This window comes from Sarcophilus harrisii, chromosome 4 (assembly GCF_902635505.1).
Source record: "Sarcophilus harrisii chromosome 4, mSarHar1.11, whole genome shotgun sequence".
Taxonomy (NCBI): Eukaryota; Metazoa; Chordata; class Mammalia; order Dasyuromorphia; family Dasyuridae; genus Sarcophilus; species Sarcophilus harrisii.
This window is the reverse complement of record NC_045429.1, coordinates 269,840,701-269,865,476: the sequence shown is the minus strand read 5'-3', so window position 1 is coordinate 269,865,476 and position 24,776 is coordinate 269,840,701. Positions and strand designations below refer to the sequence as shown.

The following is a 24,776-nucleotide window of genomic DNA, read 5'->3' as shown; positions in this document are numbered from 1 at the left end:
AAAAAGCAAAAATACTATGTGATCCACACTCAGACCCTATAGTCCTTTCTTTGGGTGTGAATGGCTCTCTCCATCACAAGATCATTGGAACTGCCAGAATCACCTTGCTTTTGAAAAGAGCCACATCCATCAGAACTGATTATATGTAATCTTGTTGCCATGTATAATATTCTTTTGGTTCTATTCATTTCATTAGCATCAGTTCATGGAAGTCTCTCTGGGCCTCTCTGAAATCATCCTGCTGGTCATTTTTTATACAACAATAATATTCCATAACATTCACATTACATAACTTATTCAGCCATTCTACAACTGATGGGATCCTCTCAGTTTCCAGTTCCTTGCCATTAAGAAAAAAGCTGCTACAAACATTTTTGCATATGTGGGTCCTTTTCCTTTTTTTATAATCTCTTTGGGATACAGAGCCAGTGGAGTCACTGCTAGATCAAAGGATATGCACAGTTTGATAGCCCTTTGGGCATAGTTCCATATAAGCAAATAATTTTAAAGGTTTTTCTAGCACCAGTGGTCTGGGATTATTTGTTCTGGGAACACAGTCTTGCTTCCCTCTGTTCAACTTATTGAAGCTTTGAGCTTCTCTCTGTAATTAGGGTGGTGGCTTTTTGGAAAAGAGGGAGGCTGAGTGCTGGGGAAGGAGGTAGATTAGTCTTTAGAAGGTAGCAGTGAGTGTGAGGGGCCTGGGTAGGTGGCCATTGCCAGAGTTCCTTAGGGTCCAATTGGTTGTCTTGTCAGGGACATTATAGAAGGAAGACCTGTTCAGCTACTGATGGGGACTGGATGGATTCTGAGATCTCTTCCAGTTCTGAGATTTCAGGATCATAGAGGACATTAGTGCTGGAAAGGTCCCTTCATGTTGACTAGTCCAATGGGGTTTCTCTTTTTTGAATTTAGTTCGGGGCAGTTAGCTACAGAGCTCCCGAGAAGTGATCAGAGGTTTGGGTCACTTGGGTATGGAGAGAGGCAGGAGAAAAGGTTTCTTCTAACTCTGGCATTTTGGTGGCACTCAGAGAGATAAGACAACTTCCTCTGGTCACACAGATGGGAAGTCAGGAATTAGGCTCATGTCTGGGGATCATATCATAGATTTTAGAACTAGAAGGAACCTGGGAGATCTTTTAGTTCAGCTCCCTCATTTTATAGAAAAGGGTTTTCCCAGAGCCTCACAGGTGCAGAGCTGGAACCCAAGTCCTCATCTCCAGGCACAGAGTTTTCCCCACTATTTCATTTTTGAGTCTCTGTTGTTCTATTCAGGGGCTCTTTCTTCTTTCCCAATTGTCCAAATCCTCTTCACTGTTTCAGAGCCACATTATGGGTCAGAGTCCATCCAGAAGGCTTGCCCTGCAGTCCTGAGCAGAGCATTCTTTTCCAGGGCTAGTGTCTGGAGGAAAGCCTTCCTTTTCCAAAGCAGGTGTTCCTTGGGCAAGTGGAAACCTGTTCTCCCAATCAGAGGGAGCTCAGGGGCTCCAGAGGGCTTTGCGGAGGTAATCAACTGAGCTTTGTTTCTTGGGCTTCTCTGCCCTGTGAATGTCATTCATTGGCCACACTGTGGGGCATTGGATTCTGGAGCTGCTAGGAGTCTGCTCTCAAGTCCAGATTCTGCCTAAGCTGCCAAGAATCATGTTAAGTCTTTTCCAAGTATGTCAAGAACCAGTTTGTGTTGCTTTGACGAATGAAGCGCGCTATGATGGCCTCCCTGCCTGTTAGCTGGTGCTTTTCAAACTACCAGGGCACAGCCAGATGGTTCCTTCACATTTCTCCCTCCTTCCTGCTTTTAAGTGGTTTTCAGAGCACTTTTCACTCCCTACAGCATATTTTGCATCCCTTTGTAATGAGCCAAAGTATTACCCCTTGTTTTGCCTTGTCTTGCCTTGTTTTTCCCTTAGTTCTTCTTGGACCTGGGGGAGGCAGATTGGGTGTGGATGGGGACTTGCGGGGGAGGGGATGCTTTGATTATCCTCTTTGTATATCTGGATAGGACAGCTCCATGTCTTCCATAATAGGTAGGCCTTGGACCCACCCTGTTTAAGAAAAATATTAAGTACTTTTAAGTATTCTTTATACCACGGGAGGCAAGAGTTCCCACCACTCCTTTCTGGTGTAATGAATTCTTTTAAACTTTGGGAAAGTCATCCTGTTCAGTGGAGCAGGTCCCACAGGGAGTCCTTTCCCCCAACCTTCCTAGCTATACCTCATTTCCTTTCTTCCCCTTTCCTTTTCCTGTCCAAACTATTCCACATAACCCCTGCTTCCTATGGGAGAGGGAGAGAAACCAGAGTCCTTATTCCACTCTAGCCCACTCCTTCCTAGGTTCTTCCAGTCTTCACCTTCTTCCCCCTTTTCTCTCTTGTTGGCTGTTCATTGACACGAAGATCCCTTGGAGAATCAGGGAAGGCCAGTAAGATGGGGAGGAGGGATTGAGTCTTACTGTATACCCTGTCCCTATGCCCTCTAGATCCTCTAGATCTTGCTATCTGACTTTCCATTCAGCCCTCAGAAGACCTGGTCCTTGCCATGTGTCCTGTAACTGTGCCCTCTTGTTGCATGTTCTCTCCCCTAATTAGAATGTGAACTTCTAGAGAGCAGGGACTGTCTCATTTTTCTTTGTATGCCCAGCATTCAGCATAGTACTTAGCACATAGTAATTGCTTTAATCAATGCCTTTTCATTATTCACAAAATTTTTTTGGCTTAGATTTGCTTTGGGACTGATGATGAACTGGGAGGGATACAGATAGCACGCTGGATAAGGTTGCTTGCTGTGTAAAAGCATAGACTGAGGAGTAATGTTTCCCACCAGAGAGAAATTGGAGTGCATGACTACAGACTCTCTGGAAGGAGGACCCCAAAGATTCCAACTTGCCTTTGTCAGAGGCTTGCTTCCTCTTTATTATTAGAATTGCTCCATAGTCCTTCTTTCCTTCCTTCCCTCCCTCCCTCCTCTCTCCCTCCCTCTCTCCTTCCCTCCTTCCTTCCTTCCTTCCCTTTCTTCCTTCTTTCCTTCCCTCCCTCCCTCCCTTCCTCCCTCCTTCCTTTCTTCCTTCCTTTCCTCCCTCCCTCCCTCCTCTCCTTCCCTCCTTCCCTCCCTTCTTCCCCTCTCCCTCTCTCTCTCCTTCCCTCCCTCCCTCCCCTCCTTCCCTCCTTCCCTCCCTTCTTCCCCTCTCTCCTTCCCTCTCTCCTTCCCTCCTTCCTTCCTTCCTTCCCTTTCTTCTTTCTTTCCTTCCCTCCCTCCCTCCCTCCCTCCCTTCCTTCCTTCCTTCCTTCCTTCCTTCCTTCCTTCCTTCCTTCCTTCCTTCCTTCCTTCCTTTCTCTTTCTTTCTCTCCCTCTCTTCTTTCTTCCCTCCCTCCCTCCCTCTTTCCCTCCATTTTGGACCTGGAAGGCAGCCCAGTGAGTAATCACAGATTGCACCAGAAGTCAGTAGACTTAGGTTCCAGACCTAGCCCTTTCAGTAGAGTCCAGGCCTTGGGCATTGCTTTGAATCTTGGTCTCCTCTTCTGTAAAAATGAGAAGACTTTGAAGGTTTTCTCTTTAGGTCGAATATTTTAGAGATCTATGAAAGCTCACATCCTGTATCCCAATAGGAGTATTGACTACAAAGGAGAGATTTTGGCTTGATTCCCAGTCTTGTTGGTCCATAAGCCCTATCGTCTCCTCTGTAATGACATAGGGCTTTTCTCTGTCATTTTGTCTTTTACAGGTCATCTCTTCAAGACAGCTGGTTGCTGTCTCTCTTTCCTCTTGGGAAGACATCAAGCAGTGCACAGACTGGGAGGTCTCTACTCCCATAATGGGCTGTATTAAGGACTTGATGGTGGAGTGGGGGGTGGCCAGGATCCATCCACACACTGTCCTCCAGACCCAGTGTTCAGTTTCTTCATCAGTAAACTGAAGGATTTGAACTAGATGTTCTCTAAAGCCCCTTTCCCATTTCTAAAGTCCTAAAACCAGACTAGACAAAACCCATGTGTCCTAACTCTGGAGCCAGTGGCATTTGGGCAGTCTTAGATAGATTCATCCAACAAGTATTTATTGAGCTACTGTTGTGTGATCAATCCTTGTTTAGGCACTGTGGGAGATTTATAATAAAAAATCCTCCAGGTCATGAGTCTCCACCCTCCCAGATCTTAACCAGTAGACCAACACAAAGGAAAAGTTGAACAATGATAGGACCTGAGTAATACAAGAGATGTCACAAGACTTTGTATGAATAAACATTGTGGGAATTTAGAGTGAGGAATATCCTGCCTGTGGTCAGGGGAGACTTCAGGGAAGAGAGACCTTAACTTAGAAGAAAGGAGTAGGAAGCATGGAGTTTAGGGCTGGAACCTCCTCATTTCACAAATGAAACAAAGATGATTACAGGAGAGGAAGTGATGTGTCCAGCGTCACACAAATGATGTAAGCTAGGATTTGAACACAGGTTTTATGATTCCAAACTAGTCAGGCAGCATCATAGTCAGGGGAGGGGAAGAGTCACAGGGTCTACCTTTGGAAGAAGCATCTTTAGTGTCTGCCAAGATAGGTTTAAACTTGCCCCTCTGAACCGTATCCTAGAGGTCATAGAATTTTAGACCGGGAACTTTTGTTCCCTTCTCTGTTTGGCATTTTAAGGCTGATTCCAACAGATTTGTCCAGCCTTGTTGTATAATACTTCTTTTCATGACTCCCTAGTCCAAACAAAATGGCCTTATTAATCATCATTATACATAATATGCCATCTCCCATCTCCATGTCTTTTCTTAAACAGGTTGGCTTCCATTCCCATAATGCACAACATTCTTACCTCTGTCTTAGACTTTCCAGGCATCCTCAAGTTCAGGTACCTGCTCTACCTGAAACCTTTCCTGATTCTTCCCTGCTCCTAGGGCCAGCCCTTCCCTCACCCCATATATCCTTGTGTTTATTTTTTAAGTCCTTCTATATCCGTATTGTTTGAATGATAGAGTGAACTCGAGGGCAGGGGCAGCTTTATATTTTATCTTATTATCCTCAACTTCTAACACAATATCCGATACTTAGTAGGTGCTTGTTTATTGACTGACTTTCAGTTCATCGAGTCCAACTCTGTTATGGAAAAGAAGACTAAATTTAAGCCCGGAGAAGGGAGAGTGACTTGCCTGATATCACACAGAATCTGGACTAGAGCTCAGTCTAGCTCTTTTCACTGCATGGGATTGCTTCCCGTTGTGTGTTTATTGTCAGTGCTGGAACATGTACCCAGAATAGGAAGTGGGGCACTGAGCATAGGGATAATGGGGGGGGTTCTTTAATGTGATCCTGTCTATACAGCCTTCTCAAAAGAGACTCTCAGATGTGTACACACACACACACACACACACACAGTCTCTCTCCTGAACTACAGTCATGTATTATTGTTGAGTCATTTTCATCACGTTTGACTCTTTCTGACCTATTTGGGATTTTCTTAGCAAAGATACTGGAGTAATTTGCCATTTCCTTCTCCAGCTCATTTTACAGATGAGGAAACTGAGGCAAGCTCTGGGTCACGAGTTAGTTGGTGTTTGAGGCCAGATTTGAATTCAAGTCCTTTTGACTTCAGGTTGGCACTCTGTCCACTCTGCCACATCTAGCTACCCTACCAACGGCCAATATTTCTACCAGGAAATCCCATAGGTATCTTAAATTCACAGGACAACTTATAATCTTGCCCTACCCCAAACCTTCCCCTCTTCCTAACTTTACTGTTTCCTGTAGCTCTTGAGAGCTACATGTTTTTCTAGGCATCTAGTTTCCTAATTTCAGAGTTTTTTAATACTTGACTTTGTGCTCCCTCACCACTCATCCAGTCGCCAGGTCTGCCTTATTGATTCTGCCACCATATCTCTCGCATCCATGCTTTTCTGCTCACATGGTCACTACCCTAGTTTAGGCCCTCATTGTCTTATACCTAGGCTGTCACCCGCTTTCTAGTTGATACACTTTCTTCCATGTTCTCCCCTTTACAATCCACCCTCCACACAGCTGCCAGAGTAATTTTTCTAGAAAATGAGTCACTCCTTGTTTAAAAAAAAATAAAAGCCTTTGGTGAATCCCTAGTGCCTGTGGGATGAAATATAGACTCCTTAGCTTGACATTTAAAGACTTTCATAATCTGACCCCACTCTGCCTTTCTAGCCTTTTTGAATAGATAAATGGGGGGGGGGGAAATCATTGATTAGACACTTGGGGGTCCTTTCATATTTCTAAAAACAGGACTTCATGTTACCATTTGTCCTGGATCTTTTGCTGCCATCTCAATGAGTTAGGAGCTTTCTCTACAACCCTACCACCTCTGTGTGTCCCAAATGGGAAGAAGTTTGTCTTCTTGGAAGTTACCCACCTTGGAGCTCCTGAGCTCAGTTTCTAGGAGATATCCTCAGTGTCATTTTATGGGTACAATTCGTCTCCCTCCAGTGAAGGGGTATCATAATTGCCCCTGGGCCCATGTTGATACTTGTGAATATTTGCAGATGTGATCCATTCATCCTCTGCCTGGTACCCATGCTTCTCTTGACTATCCCTTTTGGAGGAAGTCCCAAAGTTCTTCTCATGAGAGACATTTCTTTCCTCCTGGTTCTTAGGTTTTGAGATTTCAGAGGAGAATGTTGCTTGCCTGCTTAAGGGTTTTTGTCTTAACTTTAGGAAGCTATTAAAAGTTTTCTGCAATCAGCTTGATCAGTGATAATGGGTCTGGCTTATTTCTTCTTAGCCCAGGGATCTAAATCTCTACACTCCTGTTGGGTCAGTAATTGATAACCACTAAGGGGTTTAGGGAAGAGGGATAATCTGAGGCATAAGGAAAGGAAGAGTCTTGGCTAACTAAGCTCCCTGGCTGAAGAGTAATAGAGTGGTTATATTTATGAAAAATCCTCCTAACTCCCCCTACCCCCTCCTCCTCATCATCTCTCTCTCTTTCTCTCTCTTTCTCTCTCTCTCTCTCTCTCTCTCTCTCTCCTCTCTCTCCTCTCTCTCTCTCTCTCTCTCTCTCTCTCTCTCTCTCACACACACACACGTACACACACACACGTACACATAGGGATCTTCTAGGCAAAGAGCCTGGAGAATAACAGAGAAATTGGGCACCAGACCAGAGATGTCTGTTTCCCTACAAGAGCCCCAGGAATAGAGAATGCTGGGATGTGTGCCCATCTAACTCTCCCCCTCAATAGTTTATGGGGAGAAGGGGAGAGAGAAAATGTATGTGTGTGTCTGTTTGAGAGAGAGGTTCAGATTGAGGGTCTACTTGCAGAGTAGAGGTTGTTGGAGAGAGGGAAGCAAGTGCAAGAGTTTAGAAAATATCTTTATTGGGCTATCAGAGATTCTGCTTTGGGCAGACATGTGTCTGCCTTTGAATAACTCCTCCAGGCTTCCAGGGCCTTTCCTCTTGAATACTGTAGGTTTCTCTGCTCTTCCATCTATTTAGAACTTGGTTCCTCACCTGGACAACACATTTGCTGTTTTTCCTTCTTGGCATGGGACATGTTTAAGAAGTCCATTGGTAAGGAGATGCTTAGTAGAGACTATGGGGATCTCTCAGCCTTTACTTATAATGGCTCCCCCTTATAGGGTCAGGAAGTTATGAGAATCCCCCTCCCACGTGACCCCTCTTTTCCATTCTAGGGGACAAAGTGAGAAACTTCTTCCCTTTTCCCTTGAGGCTGACCATGTTCTCAGAAAACTTTCCTAATTCATCATTTATGTGTATCATCATCCAACATTTATTGGGTAGCTCCTGCATTAGAAATAAGATCAAAGGTGTTAATGGCTCCAAGTTGTTCATCTTTTTGAAGGAGTTTGGTATTTCTGTAGGGAACTTCTCCCTTTAGGTGTACCCCCAATTGCCTTCAGCCCCTAACAGAATATCCTCAGGTATGTATCTCTGATGGTTTGAGCACTGGGTCACACCACAGACTCTCTTTTATTTTTTTTTTTAACACATTGTATCTGGAGGAGTGTCCATTGATTTGCTCCCCATTTCTCTTGGACCCCAGATATGTCCTTTGCTTAGCTGGCCCTGTGGGTGGTGGTGGGATGGGGAGGGATTGGGTTGGTCATGCTAAGTCTGAGTGGGGGGCTGTGGACTTGGAGAAGTCTTGGCAGCAGCTCTGACTGCCTTTGTACTGTCTAAAATCTGCCCCAGCCAAGTGCTAACCAGGACCTGCTGTGGGCTGACGTAAGGACAGAAGGCCCCATGGGTCTGGCTTTGATGTTTCCCAGACCCTGTCGTGCGAGCAGAAGGAGTTCTGAGTGTGGCGGTCTGGGAATATGAATGCTCCAGCTCCAGCGAGTCCTTCTGGCTTTCCATGTCATCTCTGAGGCTCCCCATTCCTGCAGCGCAGGAGGGGATGCTGCAGGCAGAGTCTGGAGGGAGGGTGGAACCACAGCCCCTCAAAGGAATGCTGCTTGGCTTTTGGCCTGGCTCAGGTTACTGTGGCAGGTGGTAGCTCAGCCTGTCAGCCTGACCTGCCAACGGTGGATCCTTTAGGGTCATTTCTTCTCCGGACTGTCAGCTCTTTAACCGGATACATGAAGCTTCTTGACCCACTGCTGCCTGGAAAGAATTCCCATTTATATAGTCCTTAAAGGTTTTTAAAGCACTTTAGCTGATAACACCATATTTAAATAATAACAATATTCCCATTTCACGAATGAGGAAACTGAGACTGAGAGGTCTTGTAATTTATCCAAAGACCCAGGCTAGCTAGAACTCCAGCCCAAGACTTCTGAACTTCTATTTATTTATCTATTCTATTTATCCCTACTCAGTGGTTTGGGTTTTTTCTTAGCTTTTCTTTATTTCTGAAATCCCTCTGCCTTTTTAACCAGTTGGGCCTTCTAGTAAACCCCCATGGCCAAGGCTTTACAGGTACAAAGCTAATAACCTCATGTCTATCCCTATCTCTTCAGGGTTTCATAAGGCAGTTGTCTTTTACCATAATGAACAAATGACTTCTTATCTTTCTGTGTTAAGGGTACTTATTAGGGACATTCCCTCAACTTCATTGCAGGTAATCTCTTTGGGCTTGTGTATGTAAACTTCTGGTTTAAACCAAGTATAGGTTAAATTGAGCACATTGCACCTGGAATTGGGACACTGTTCTATCTTCAGGATCTTGAAGTCAAGACTTCATACTTCGATTCATTTTCTCATGTATAAAATGGTGCCTATAGTTTCCTCCAGGCCATTTTGGAAGGCACTTGTGATTTTGCCCAGTCTTCTTTCTCTTGTGTGCTCCCTGTTACTGTCTTGAGTTCATTTCAGTGCTGTTGGTGTTTATCATTTATGCATTAGCCCTATAGCAGTCCATAAACTCTGTTAAAGCAGTTAACTCAGTTGCTAGATGGAACTCAAAGCCATTAATCTAAAGTGGTTTGCTAGAGCTCCAAAATTGCTGTTTTTTGTAAAGAGGCAGAATGAGGTAACAAGATTGAATTACGAGTCAAGAATTCTGGCTTCCAGTCATTGTCCTGCTGTTAGCTGGCCATGTGGTCTTGGGCCAGTTGCCTTCTCTGGACCTCTTGATCTTCTCATGAAAGCTTTGAATTAGATATAGAATGTTTGAGAGAAGCAGGACCTTACTGGGTAATATAATCTAATTCTTTCATTTTATGATACTAAGTCTCAAGGGGAGGGGAGAGAATGGTTTTTTCCTGAGACCATACTAATAGCGACAGAACTGGAATTAGAACTCACGACTTCTTTCTGTTATAACATGGGATTAGAATGCTTTTGGTTGGTTCTGTTCCAACTCTAACGTTCTATAAATAGGGAAGGAGAGGAACTGGGCTGTATTCTGAGAAGGATGTAGCTAGAAAGCCGTGAATAATGAAAAATCAGCCAGCTGGATGGGAAACTTTCCCCAATTTCTTTCTCAGGAATCACAGGGTTTAGAACTGGAAGAGACCTTAGAAATCACTTAAATCTACTTTGTTTCTCCAATGTAGAAACTGGGACATCCAGAGAGGGAAATTAATTGCTTGAAGTAACAAAGTAAGTACAGGGCTGAGATTGACACCAGGGTCTTCTGATTTTTCAGATCCCATGTGCTTTGCACTATTCCACCTCATCAATTCACATGATTTAGGCTTTTGAATATTGGATGCACAGGGGTGGTCGGGAAAACACATGTATGGGACTCACTTTCTAGTGAATTCTCTAGTGTGGCTTCTGAGGACCCTGACTGTGAGGGTCATCAGGTCCAGCTTCTTGTTTTATAGATAAGGAAACTGAGGCCCAAAAGATTAAGTGCTTTGGCCAGAGTCCACACAACTAGGACGTACCCAGGCAGGACTTAAACCCCTGCATCGCTCTGTCTGTTTGTCTGTCTTTCTCTCTGTATGTGTGTGTTAAACTAAGTTGGAAGTTCTCCCTGGGGAGAGGCTGGGCAGGACTCGTTTGGGTCTCTTCCCAGGCCTGGCTATTGGAGATCTGGGCTTAACAAAGGTGAGAGCGGCGTCCCATTGCCCAGCACCCATCGTTGCACCTCGGGGTTTGGAAGGCTGCTCATTAACACCGTCCCATGCCCCAGCGACTCTCTGTCTGTATGCACCCACATGGGCCCCGGGAACAAAGGCCCATGTGTTGCTCCTGTTTCCGTAACCATGCCGCCTGCCCTGCCCTGCCCTCCACCTCCCCGCTGAAGTCGGCGTTGGGCACACTCTTCTCCCTTTGCCTTTGTTCAGGCTGTCCTGGGGAACGCAGAACCTGGCCCTTCCCCACTGGGGGCCCCTGCAGGGTGGCAGCCGGGACCTGGGCCAGGGCTCAGGAGTAGCGTTGGAATTGGGGGGGAGGCCTCAGGTAGAAGCATGGATATTCTTGGCCCTTCCTCCTCTGCCTTTCCATTAAGAAGCCAACCTTGGCAGTAAACAGAAGGTTTCCTTGGTGCAGTGGGTGGGAAGCAGCCCTGGCATGCCTCTGCCAACAACAAGGGCACCAGACAACCCTGGGTGTCTTGCCTCAGTGTCAGGGTGAGGGTCTCAATGTGTGATTGATACCAGAGCAGACAGGGCCAATTAATTTTGGTTTGGAGTTCATCATTGATATGGAGTCTGATTTTCTCTGCTCTTTGTCTAACCCTGATATATCTACTAATGATAGATTAGGACAACCCCCGAAATCCAAAGGGGCCTAGTGACAAAGGGCCTACCACTAGCTGATAAATTTATAGGGCCATAGCACCTCACAAAGACTGTCCAGTAAGAAAGGTTGTAATCAGTCAGAATCTGGAGAGGAGAACTTGTGCTTATAAAGTCGTGGCTCCTTGGAGGACATAAAGTCAGCAGATACATAAGATAAGACTTGCAACCTTAAAAATCATGTAATCTGGACTATTCATATTTAAAAAAAAACCCTCTGATTTATATAAATATTAACAGTATAGTAATATCAATTTGTTTTATTCCTTTTGGACCTTTACTAGCATTTATGACCATGGGAAAGTCATTAATCTTTCCTTAGCTGTAAAATGGGGCTTATCAAAACACCTACCTTCTGGGGTTGTGAGGATCAAATAAAATAATCATCTTTGTAAAGTATTTAACACAATGCTTGAAACCTAATAGATATTTAATAAATCCCTCCCTCTCTCCCTGTCTCCCTCCCTCCTTCCTTCCTTGCTCCTTCCTTCCCTCCTTCTTTCCCTCCCTCCTCCCTCCCTCCCTCCCTCCTTCCCTCCTTCCCTCCCTCCCTCCTTTCCTTCCTTCCTTCTTTCCTTCCTCTCTCCTTCCCTCCCTCTCTTCCTTCTTTCCTTCCTTCCTCCCTCCGTCCCTCCCTCTCTCTCTTTCTTCTTTCCTCCATTCCTTCCTTCTTTCCTCCCTCCCTTATAATCAAAGTTTTGCTGATGCTTCTAAAAAATTAGCTTTTTATTTTAGTTTTCAGCATTCACCCTTGCAAAAACTTTTGTTCCACATTTTTCTCCCTCCCTTCCCCCCGCCCCTCCCCTAGACATCAAGTAATCCAATATATGTTAAACATATGCAGTTCTTCTATACATATTCCACATTTATCATGCGGCACAAGAAAAATTAGATCAAAAAGGCAAAAAAATAAGGAGGAAAAAAAGCAAGCAAACATCAACAAAAAAGGTAAAAATACTATGTTATGATCCACATTAAGTCCCCCCACAATAACAAAAAAGGTAAAAATACTATGTTGTGACCCACATTCAGTCTGGACAGCCCTCTTTCTGGGTGCAAATGGCTCTCTATTTGCAACTGGCCTGAATTACCTCATTGTTGAAAAGAGCCACTGCTGATGATTTTTAAGAAAGCAGTAGGGGAAAAAAAAAGACATCTAAACATGTGGGTTTTTTGATTGTTGTTTTAGCTTTTATAAAAGGATATTCATTGGAAAGATACAGCAAACATAGAAATAAAAAATATATCCCCAAATCAGGAGCACACACTTTCCTGTACTAGGGCTTCATAAACTTTTTTTTTTTTTTTTTTTTTTTTTTGCCTGAGAATTTTTTATATGATCCTGGGTACATAGATACATAAAATAGGTATCCAAATCAGATATTTACTGATAAGGGATCATAATTTCATGACTCCAGCATTGTTATGAGATCTCATATGAGATCAGTTTAAGAAGCTAGGCCATTAGTTCTTGTAAGAGAGTGAAGTTCCAACTTAAAGTAATTTGCTACAAAATATTTGACTTACCAAGTGCACTTGTAAATGTAGCATAGCCAATAGAAAGAATAGATCCCTTGCTGATCAGTCCACTTCTGGACTGGTTGTCACTTGCTTCTCAGAACTGTGTTGGTCAACTGGGCTTGGATGGCTGCAAGTTCTGACTTGACTCCCAATTCCCAGCTCTCCTGGACTCTCTCAGCTCATAAGATCCAATACGTCTTCATTTTAGTCAGGAAAAAATAGAGATAATGCCAGGGCCATGGGCTAGTGTTTTCATGCTGACTTACTTTCCATGTACTTGATCGAATTCATGGTAACTCTGAGTGAAAAAGGACCTGAGATTCCCCATCCCTCTATCCCTTACTCATGTCCATAGCAGTTTGTCTTCCTCACTAGGCACCAGGAAAGTAAAAGGGACATATGTTTTTCCTGTTTTGCTTTTCCTGCATCACTTCATTTTAGACTGTTTGTGTTTCTCTTCCTCCTGAGGTTACTTACATTCCCAATTTGACACTTGTAAGTTTGGGACCCCAAGAAGTGACTACTACCACAATTTCAAAGTAACTGAGTCTCTAAAACAAGTCACAAACCTCCCTGCACCAGTATATTTCCCCTTCAGAACCAGCCAGTATAGTTGGCTCAAAGCATGGTAGTAGAAAAAGTAGCTATAAAACATTTTACCCACTAAACAAGGGGCGCACTCTCCCATAAATACTTAAAGCTTCAGGGGGAAGATTGGATGTGCACATGGAGCACATAGAGGCACACATGTAGGAAAAACCTGTAACAGAGGCATATCACATCTCTGACAACAAAGGACTCCAGTGGGAGTCTCTTTTCTTGTGGTATCCTCATGCTGTTCTAACCAAGGACTTAGATTGAACATGTTGCTCAACTGGGTTTCCTAGATTTATTTCTTCATAACTTTAAACTAAAATGCCAGGGATAATTCTCTCCTGAATCCATAAGTGGTTCTCTTCTGTTGCCAAGGGTGTCATATTCTGAAAGCTATCTTTCCCCTCAACTCTCTTTTAAGGGTACATTGTTTTCAGGTGATTAAGTGGCTCTGCTGCAAGATGTCATACCATTGTGGGGAAGAGAAGAAATGAATCTCTTGGCCCAGTCTCCCCCATTTCCCTTCAACACAAAGAAAACTGCAAAGAGATAATTTTTTTTTTTTTAATAGCTGGCTGTTTTCTCAGCTTCCAGGAAACTTACTCCTTAGAGTCTCAACTACTTCCATAACTATAAGCTTTGTTTCTTAAAGCCACCAGGGAAAAGAAATCAGTGCTTCATGTCTACTGTATAGCAAAAGGTACTACAAGTAATAAAGGATTAAGATTTTTTTCTTTAAAAAAAAAAAAAAGCCACCAGGGAGCTCTTAGGCCAGTCAACAGCAAGGTACCCCTTAATTCCATCAAATTGGTTCCAAAGACCTTCACTCCTCTAAAGGAGTAAAGATAAATGCTTTTTTTTTTTTTTTTTTTTTTTTTTTTTTTTTTTTTTTGCACTGCATTTGAACCCCTAATACCTCAATGTTTCTGTTACCTCTCTTATCTTTTGTGATTACATCAACTGGCTTAGGACAGGTGTCTTGATCAACTTCTCTCCTACTATATGCATTTATTTTAATTGTGCCATTATACTCCACAATGCTGCGTTGTGTATTGTGTCTAGCTGCTTGATTAATCTCCCATAAATATTTATTTTGGTCATGTTTATGCTCTGTATCCTTCCTTAGATCTTTACTGCCTATAGAATAAAAGATACACTCTATAGATTTTTAAGAGCCTCCAGTCTAGCTTTCCAGACACAGTTTTACTGCCCCTTAAACAAGCCTTACTTTTTGTAGCCATATACTTTTCAGATAGTATCTTATACTTTCTCCTTTCTAATGATACTTCTTTACTTATCAAATTCTGATTCATCATTCAAATGATGTATCTTCCCTGACCATCCCAACCATTGGGATTGTCCTTTAAATCTGTGATCTTATTCTCCTTCCTAATTCTGGCCTCCTAACAGCCTTGTCTACACCATTCATCTGGTAACTATCATAGCCTGCCTTTTGTTATTACTTCACTCTTTTATATGTGTGTGCAAGTAGAGTTAGCCAAACTAAGATTATAAATTCATTGAAGGCAAGAACTCTGTCAGGCTCTGCAGGGGCTGGTTTCATGCTTGACCCTTAGTAGGTAATTTTTGTGTCACCTTTAAACACTAATTGAAGGCCTGCACAGTGCTTAAGTCTCCACATATATTGTATCTAGGATATACTGCGACATATTTAACATGTATAAGACTGCTTGCCATCTAGGGGAGGGGATGGAGGGAGGGAGGGGAAAAGTTGGAATATTAGTGAGTACAAGGGACAATGTTGTAAAAAATTACCCATGCATATGCTCTGTCAATAGAAAGTTATAATTAAAAAAAAGTCTCTACATCTCTGCTCTTCATCATCATGTGTCAGATAAAGAAAGGAATCGCTGGTTGGGTAAAGGGATAGCAATCCTCCCATAACACCTTCTCTTTCCTTCTCCTCCCATCCTTGCCCCCAGCTACAGGGACTAGAGCCACCATCATCTTTACCAAAGAACCTTCCTCCCAGGACGCCCTGCAGGGGCGGCGGGCACTACTGCGTTGTGAGGTGGAGTCACCAGGCCATGTGCAGGTGCGCTGGTTGCTCAATGGAGTCCCTGTCCAAGACTCAGAACGGCGCTTTACCAAGGGGAACAACCTGAGCTTCGCAGCTGTGGACCGACTGCAAGATGCAGGTGCCTTCCAGTGTGTGGCTCGGGACAACATCACCGGTGAAGAAGCTCACAGTGCTAATGCTACCTTCAACATCAAATGTGAGTGAGTGAGTGAAGGCTGTGCAAGGCTCCCCTGGAATGCTTTTCTTCCACTTTCTCTAGCTGTCAACTCCTGGAAAGTTCCCTTGCTCGGACGAGGCTCACAGTGCCTGGATGAAAGACTTTGCTCTGTTTCATTCTCTGTTGATTATTAGATTGAACTGTTACTGTGATCTGAAAATCAAATGGCCTTTCCCCATTTCTTTTCTTTTTTTTAAAGCTTCACCATCTGTCTTTCCCCAACCTGTCAGCAACCTTTTAAAATACCAGACACAGATTGATGGGAGCAGCTTTGCACATTCAGAATCCACAACTTTCACATGCCTGCCTTGCCTGCTTTCTGTCCATTTTTTAGCAGGAAGTGTCTTACGTTCTTTGGCTTCTAGGAGGCCCATGGTTCTCTTCTTTGCTTTCCTTTAATTCCCCTTCCCCTGCTCCCTTCTTTCTCTTCCCTTTTGGTCCCCTACTGTGAACTATTAGAAATTTTGATCTGGGCTCCCAGGTCACAGTGTGGTATCTTGTGATTCAGGGATTGAGACGGGGCCTGTTGTCCTAAAGCATCCAGCCTCATTGGCAGAAATTCAACCACAGACACTGGTCACTCTGCGCTGTCACATCGATGGACATCCCCGGTAAAGATCCTGAAACTGTACTCTTAAATTTTGGTCAAACCTGGGAGGAGGGGTTGTGGGTGGGGGAAAGAGAGAAAAGTCTCTCTCTCAGAATGGAGAGAGAAAGAGAGAGAGACAGGAAGAAAGAAAGAGGAAAGGAGGGATAGAGGGAGGGCAGAGAGAGACAGAGAGAGGGGAAGGAGGGAGGGGGAGAGGGAGAGAATGAGAAAATACCCGAAGGCAAGAGAAGCATGGTTTCTAATTCTGCTTGGGAGTTCTTGTAAGACATGCGGCCTCACTTAATCCAAGCCCAAGTTTTATCTGTAACATAGGGAACATATTATGTGTAATACTTAGTCATGAGGACTGTTGGGAGGACCAGATTCGATGATGTGCCCTGGTATGTAAAGAGCTTCCTAAACGTCCATTATTATTATCATCCTCAATAACAGTAGTAGCAGCAATTATAGTATTAATGAAGGAAAAAACACAGCTTGTTTTATCTTCTGGTCATCCCCAATTTTTTGTCATTTCATCCTTTTACTTTATAGCGCTTAAAGGGCTTCACTTATCGTTTGCACCCTCTTCTATCTTACACCATTCATAGTGCTCCTCACTGCCATCCTGGGCTCTCCCACTCTTTGCCATTTTAAGTAGACTAGTCACTCTTGGCTAGAAAGGTGCCCCCTTCTTGATCCCATTGTCCAAGATGGAAGAGTGGATTACTTGTTCCTAGTTCCTGACCATCTGTGTCCCACAGCCCAACGTACCAGTGGTTCCGGGATGGGAATCCCCTTTCTGACAGTCAGGGCAACTACTCAGTCAGCAGCAAGGAGAGAAACCTGACCCTGCGTCGGGCCAGCCCCGAGCACAGCGGTGTTTACAGCTGTTGCGCCCACAACTCCTTCGGCCACATCTGCAGCAGCCAGAACATCACCCTAAACATTGCTGGTATTCCTGGGGTCCAAGGGATGGGGGGCAGAGGGGGTCGGCACAGCACCAGGGAAGGGGTGACCTGAGGGAGAAGGAGTGGAGCCTCTGGCCCTGCCCTTCTTCCTCCTGTTCCTTCATGCCATGGTTCTTTTCTTTGACCCTAGATGAGAGCTTTGCACGTCCATTGGTGGTACCCCAGGACCAGGTGGTGGGAAAGAATGGGGATGCCATGTTCCATTGCCAGTTCACTGCCCAGCCGCCTCCTACCCTGCAGTGGTTTTTTGAGGGTGACTCCCTCATCACTAACCGTACTCGGTAAGCTTTCCCTTTTTATTCTGCAGATAGCCCAGCACCCAGCGCCAAGGTAGGCTGGAGGACCTGCCCCCTTCCTTCCTTCCCCATTCAGTCAGGGAGTGGGATTTGTCCAATGGGAGAAGCCCTGGAATGGGGCTGGTGACTGGAAAGTCTGTGTGTAGGAATAGATGCACCCAGGGAGGTACCAGATAGCCCTTGTAACAATAAGGTGTAAAACAGGAAGTATACTTATCTATAGGGTGGAAACAAAGTATCCTTAGATGCTGACAAGCTGGCCACAGCTTGCCTCCATTGGGATAGCTAGGCAGAGGCGGTGCTTTAGATAGTGTTGTTAGAATTAGGAAGAACTAGATTAAAATTTAACCCAGATACTTCCTAGCTGTATGATACCTTCCTAGCATTAGCTCTCTGGCAAGTTGTTTAGCTTCCTCCAGCCTCAGTTTCCCTATCTGTAAAAGGGGGTCATAATAGCACCTCCCTTCTAAAGCTGTTGAGAGAATCAACTGAGACAATCTTTGTAAAACGTTTGTGAAAATTTCAGCTATTTTTAGTTCTAGTTTGGCCCCAGCCTTAAATGAGAAGAAAATCTTCCCTTCCCCCAAACTTCTTCCTAGCCTTTTTATTTCTTAATTATTTATATTTTTGCTGAGGCAATCGGAGGTAAGTGGCTTGCCCATGGCTACACAGCTAGGAAGTATTAAGTGTCTGAGGCTAAAAATTGAACTCAGGACTGTCTGACTCCAGGGCCAGTGCTTTATCCAGTGCACCATCCCAACCTTTTTCTAGAGGAGAGCTCTGTTCTAGCCCAGACCCTTAAGAATACAAAACTCCCACTTGAGCATTATTGGTACAATGAAAAGAGTTCCAAACTTGAAATCAGGAGACAACCATTTGAATTTTAGCCAAGACTTCTAAGAGGTTAGAGTTAGGGCTGACAAGGACTTCACAGATCCTGCTATCTCCACTTTTTGCAGGTGAAGAACTATGGCACATAGAATTTAAATGACTTGCCCAATATAATGGCAGAGCCTGGGATTCAAGTCCAGGTTCTCTGACTTTCAATACCAGAAGGTTCTAAAGAATTCTCTTTTTCTTTAAAAAAAAGACAAATCTATATCTGTGATGATTAAATAGAGGTCTTGCTGAAAGCAAAGGGCTGTGAGAATGGTGGCCTCCAAAGACTTTTAAGCATCATGGGATTCTGGTAGCAAATAAACCCTGGTGATTTGTAGAAATCAAGTTTCTGCACTTATTCCAGCAGCTGAAGTGGTAATAACCCTCTAAGAGTCTTTAAGGCATTTCCTTTTCCCTTCAATCTCTTTACTTACTAGTTTTGGATTCTGAGCAAATCAGACTACAAACGCTTAAGTATATTTCTTCATTTCTAAGATGGAGATAATAAATTTTTATGTAATAAATTTATAGCTACCTTATAACATAGCCAAAAGGAATGTAGTTTGTACATATTAAGCCACAAGAGGTTTGCTATTCTTTGAGAGCAAGGTTGGGAGTTTGGGGTGGGGGGTGTGACTTGCCTGGGAACATAGATGGTAGATATACCTGAATTCTTTGATCGAGATATCTCTAAAGGCTGACTGGAAATTCTTTCTTTCATATTGTTTCATTCTTTGTGCCTATATATATCTCCAGCACCTAAGCCCAAACCTGGCACAGAACAGATGCTTAATAAAATATTTGTTGATTGATTGACTCTTTGAACCTGTGCAACAAAGGAAGCAGGGCCCCCTGAATGATTTCTTGTCTTGATCACTTTACCCTATAATGTCCTTTAACTTCCAGGATGCTTTGGAAGGGCTGATGAGGGAGTAAAGGATGCTAGAGCATTGTTCCTTCCCAGTTAGGAGAAGTGTCCAAGTCAGTCTTCCTCTCTTACTCCTTTCCCCATCTCCCCTGTCTCCAAACCCTCCCCCTTCTAGGAGCTGAGCAGGACTGTGCTTTATTTACATTCTCCCCTCAATACCAGGCTCTTTCCCACCCTCACTGAATGCCCTCTCTCTTCCCCAGGATCCCTCATCTCCGTCGGGCCACAGTGTTTTCCAATGGCTCACTGCTCCTGACACAGGTTCGACAACGTAACGCTGGCGTGTACCGCTGTGTGGGCCATGGCCAGAGGGGCCCACCTGTTGCCCTAGAGGCCACTCTTCGCTTAGAAGGTCAGTGCAGGCCCGAGCTCAAGGCCTTGCGGCTGGACCATCCAACCCCCACAAGAGGAAACATGGAGCTTTAGTTCATGCTAAGACATGAGGGTCACAGACAAGATTGGAGGTTACATAGGCAGGAGGTTAAAGGAGTTGAGGAGGGGTTGTAGAGGTCGAAAGGGGCTTAGGGTATTAGACTAGAAGATGACGATGAGGTGGGTCATAACTACCTTGATCCCCTACAAATAATAGAATTATTTCCTTCCCTGCAGAGATTGAAGACATGCTCCCCTTCCAGCCTCGAGTGTTCACAGCAGGCCGAGAGGAGCGGGTAGCCTGCGTTGCTCCCCAGGGGGTGCCGGAGCCCAGGGTGTGGTGGGAGCGGGCCGGGACGCGGGTCCCCCACCATGGCAAGGTCTATCAGGAAGGTCATGTGCTAGTCTTTGCCAACACAACCGAGAGCGATGCTGGCACCTACACCTGCCATGCCGCCAACCAGGCTGGCCAGCGGCGTCAGGAGATCAACATCACCGTGGCCAGTGAGTGAACCCGGGTGAAGGGCGTCCAGTGTGGGGGAGGCAGTCCTCACCGCTCTCTTGCTCCCAAGCCACTTGTTTGAAGAACTGACTTTTTCTTTTCTTTCTTTTTCTTTTTTTTTTTTTTTTTAAACAAGTTTACTCTAATGGTCAGTGAGGGAAATCGTTTATGTTAGCTCTGGATCTAGGATTTCATTAGCATGGACGCTTCCTTTGAAAGGGGAGTTTGAAATTGAAAATTAGTAACTTGTCTACAACCTTATAGTCTTAAGAATTGCCTGGAACACTAAGTGACTTCCCCTTCCGAATCAGAGACAGCACTTAAACCCAGTTTGTTTTGAGGGGCTAGCTCTATAACCAGCCATTATGTCTGCACTTGACAGATAAATGGTAATACAAATGGCCCATTCATGAATGACTAAATGCCTGAAACCAAAGAATGTTGACTAATAGATTGGTGTCAGTCTGGAAGGGAGACTGTGATTTGTCAATGTCTTCACTGAAGGCGTATTGGGGATATTCCTAATCAACTTGACAGATGGCAGAATACTGGGGGGGATACCTAAGATGGTAGATAGATAGAGTCCAAAAGATCTGGACAGGCTTTTTTTAAAAAAAGAATAAATCTAAAAAGATGGCATTTTATAAGGATAAATTTAGGGTAGAAACAAAATCCTCCCACAGTAATGGCATGAATATAAGATGAGAATTATATCATTAGAATGGAATCCATAATGAAAGTGAATCATAAAGAGTTTCCTATTTTGAGTTAATCAAAGAATTCATAATGGATGTGTATGTATTAATATGTTCATGTTTTCTGTTTCTGTTTAAGATAATTTGTAACTGTGGTCCACAGATAAAAATGGTGTCAGAAAGATTCCTTATTGAAGAAAAATATTCAGCATATTGCTGATTAATCCAGTCATCCATTATCTTGGCTTTACTTTTCTTTTTTAATTTGCAAAACACAGGTCTTCCTAAGGAAGCATTTTCAAAACTGCATGGAAAACTTTTTTTTTGTTTTAAACAGTATCTTCCTTAACCACTCTTTCCAGACATAAATTGATATTAATTAAGCTCCTTTTATTTGGTGGGCCCTGTTTTTTAGCCTTTCTATCTGGTTAATTGGCAACTAGGTATCACAGTAGATCAATCACCAGACTTAGTGTTCACATCCAGCCTTAGATGCTAGCTGTATGACCTTAGGGAAGTCACTTAATTCTATTTGCCTGAAGTTCCTCATCTGTAAAATGAGTTGGAGAAGAAAATGGCAAACCATTCCAGTGTCTATGCCAAACTAACCCTAAAAGGGGTTATAAAGAATTGAATGCAACTGAAAAATAACTAATCTTGTTGCTATTTTTTAATATAGCCTTCAAGAGAACAGAATAAGATTCAATTGAAAGCTGAGTTTCTTTTTCTTACTATAATAATTCTGTTAACACAATACTTATCCCAAAGTATCAAATCTAAATGTTATAGTTTATGATATTTTCCTATATAATAGCCTATGGTCATATGAGGTAATAATATTAAAATGCTTAATACAGTGTCTGACAAATAGTAAATACTATATAAAACATATATATTATGTTGTTTCTTTACTTCCTTCTCTACCTTAAAAACCCAAAGTACATAAGGATCTTTGTAGACTCAGGATATTACTTAAAACACTGAGATTTAAGTCTGGGAGACAATGAAAGAGATGGTATGCTTTTTCCTTCCAGCTCTGAGATTCTGTTACTATCATTGTTTGGCATGGAAGATGTATATTCCTCAAGGAATTTAGAGCACTTAAACAGAGTTCTGTAAATCCTAGCCTCTTAACTGTGATTCCCGACCCCAGATGCGGTCTCACAACTGAATGTGGGAATTGTATGATTTATTATTAATAAATGTTTATTTTATATGCCTATATTATATACTTCTATACCCAGCTCATGTATAAAAATGTCTTGACAAAAAAGGGTTGTGAATGGAAAAAATTTAAAAAGCTTTGGACTAGATGACATAAACCAGGGTTAAGTAACCACTCTTAGTCATGTAACATTAAAAAGTACCTACTGTGTGCTGGGCATACCAACAAAAAGGACAAAACCCAGGCCCTGCCCTCTAGAATCTCCCAGTCTAGTGGAAAAGACAGCATGCAAAAAAGTATGTATAAACAAGCTTGTTACAGGATGAATTGACAGATAGTCTTAGGAGGGAGGAGGGAGGCACTATGAAGATTTAGGAGGACTGGGAAAGTCCTACTTGTAAAGGTGGGACTTAAAAGAGAGACAGGAGATGGAGATGAGAGATTATTCCAGGCATGGAGAACTGACAATGCTTAAAGTAGGAAGCATCTTGTTTGAGGAATAGAGAGGATCACAGTCAGTATGCAGGAGAGTGAGGGGTAAGAAGGTGGAAAAGGTAGAAAGGGGCTGGGTTTTGAAGGACTTTAAAGCTAAATAGAGAATTTTATATTTTTATATTCACTTCTAAAGATATTAGTTACTGGAGTTGATTAAATGGGGGAATGAAATGGTCAGATCTGTAGTTGAGGAAGATCAGATTGATGGCTGAGAGGATGATAGACTGGGAGTGAAGATAGAAACTTGACACATTCAATAGATTATTACCATGGTTTAGTTTTGAGGGATTGAGGACCTACACCACAGATTAGTGGCAATATTAGAGAGATGAGCAGCAATAGAACCTGACTAGTGATTGGATGTTGGGGAATGAAAGAGAATAAGGAACTGAGAATCCCACCTACTTTCGGAGTCTAGAAGGGTGGTACCTTCATCAGTATTAGGCAGATTAGCAAGAGAAGAGGACTTGGGAGGAGAAAAGATAATGACTTCAGTTTTGCACATATTGAATTTAAGTTATGAGATATCCAGTTCAAGATGTCTAATAGGTGGTTGAAGATGTGAGACTAAAAGTTAAGAGGTAAGGGCTAAACAAGCTAAGTTTGAGAGTCATCTTATTAGAAATGATAATTGAAATCATGGGAGCTGATGAGATTTAGTGAACAAATAAATATAGAGGGAGAAGAGAAGGCCCAGGACAGAGTTTTGGGAAGATCCTCATAGTTAGCAGTTATGGCTTAGAGGGATATCCAGCCAAGGAGACAGGGAAGTAGTCAAAACTGACAAGCCACCAACTAGGAGTGAACAGATTTATGAAAAGTTAGAGAAAAAGAAAGTGCTCAACAGTAGTTGAAGCACCCAAGGGTGGTCTGGAAGAATGAAGTTTAAGAGAAGCCATTGGATTTGACAAATTAAAGATTGCTAATAACTTTGGGGAGAGCAGTTTCTGTTGAATGATGAGGTTGCAGGCCAGACTGCAGAGAGTTAAGGGAATGAGAAGAAGAGTAATTATCTAGTACAGATGATCTTCTCATGTATGTATAGGATGATGGCTGGCAGAGGATTGATGGGTCAAATGTCTCTTCCTACATCTCCCACCTTTTCCCTACCACAATCTAGTCTGGTTGCTACTGCCATATTTAGTGGGCAGAAGGAGGAAAGCATGGTTTTTATGGTCCTTTCCATTCCTAGGAATCTACTATATTTTCCTAAGTACTGCTCCAGTGGACTCTTTTCTTCTCCAAAGTCTGTAGTTCCCCATTATCTGTAGTTGAAGCTTCCTTGTCTTGGTATGCAAGATTTTTCATAATTTGGCTCTAGTTTACCTTTCTCCCCCTTTATATAGTTATATATAGCCAGACTGAACTGTTCCACTTTTCTGCCCCTGAACATTTGAATGTACTAGTGCTTACAGCTGAAGTGCTGCTCCCTTTTTATGCCTTTTGAACTCTGACCCTTCCATCCTTTGAGGCCTTTCCTGAGGTTTGATTCCAGTTGTCTCCTTCCATCTTCCCTTACAGCACTGCCAAGGTGGCTGAAAAAGCCCCAGGACAGCCAGCTGGAAGAAGGCAAGCCAGGTTACCTGCACTGTCTGAGCCAGGCCACACCCAAACCCACTGTTGTCTGGTACCGGAACCAGATGCTCATCTCTGAGGTGAGAGTGAGACTTCAAGGTGGATGGGCAGGGAACTCTCCCCTTGCTGTCTTCCTGGCTCATCTCTAGAAAGCCGTTTGTCAGACATCCCCAAGACACTATTTCCTCAATCCTTCCTGCCCTCTCCCCTCAGAGAATGCATCCTTGCTTCCTCGCAGCATTTCCCTCCTTATCCTTTCGAGAGAGATCCCCTCTTCCCTCTGAAATCAGGGGCCCTTGGACTTTGAGGATTGGGGATGACTAGAGTACCGTGCTGGGCCCCCACCCCTTTGTGTCCCCCACTCCTGGCCTTTAGAGTCTGAAGCTTGTGGTAGATTCTGCCTCCTCCTTGGGGAAGAGAAGCCTAATGCTGGGCTGTCTTTCATGGGATGTGTTGTGCCACAGGACTCAAGGTTCGAGATTTCAGAGAATGGGACTCTTCGCATCAACAATGTGGAAGTTTATGATGGGAACTTGTACCGATGTGTCTGCAGTACCCCCGCTGGTAGCATTGAGGCACAGGCCCGAGTCCAAGTCCTGGGTGAGTGAGACCTGGTTGTCTTAGGGATGAGCCTGGGGGGGGGGGGGGGGGGGGGGGGGGGGGGTAAGGAGAGGGTTAAAAAATCCAGAAGTGAAGGAGACACAAGAGCATAGAATCCCTTCTACAGTGTTTCCAACAAGAAGCTCTTTTACCTCTGCTTAATAAAAACCTCTATAATGGGGAAC

At 43.6% G+C, this 24,776-nt stretch overlaps 1 protein-coding gene across 1 annotated transcript in view; it reads left to right on the top strand.

Moving 5' to 3' along the window:
* PTK7 (protein tyrosine kinase 7 (inactive)) overlaps positions 1 to 24,776 on the top strand; it is an 84,327-nt gene that overhangs the window by 28,603 nt on the left and 30,948 nt on the right. Inside the window, exons 2-9 of the mRNA XM_031964819.1 lie at positions 15,213 to 15,506; positions 16,036 to 16,138; positions 16,878 to 17,068; positions 17,215 to 17,365; positions 19,391 to 19,539; positions 19,797 to 20,063; positions 23,938 to 24,071; positions 24,456 to 24,591. Of these exons, the coding sequence (XP_031820679.1) occupies positions 15,213 to 15,506; positions 16,036 to 16,138; positions 16,878 to 17,068; positions 17,215 to 17,365; positions 19,391 to 19,539; positions 19,797 to 20,063; positions 23,938 to 24,071; positions 24,456 to 24,591 (1,425 nt within the window). The remainder of the gene's footprint in view (positions 1 to 15,212; positions 15,507 to 16,035; positions 16,139 to 16,877; positions 17,069 to 17,214; positions 17,366 to 19,390; positions 19,540 to 19,796; positions 20,064 to 23,937; positions 24,072 to 24,455; positions 24,592 to 24,776) is intronic.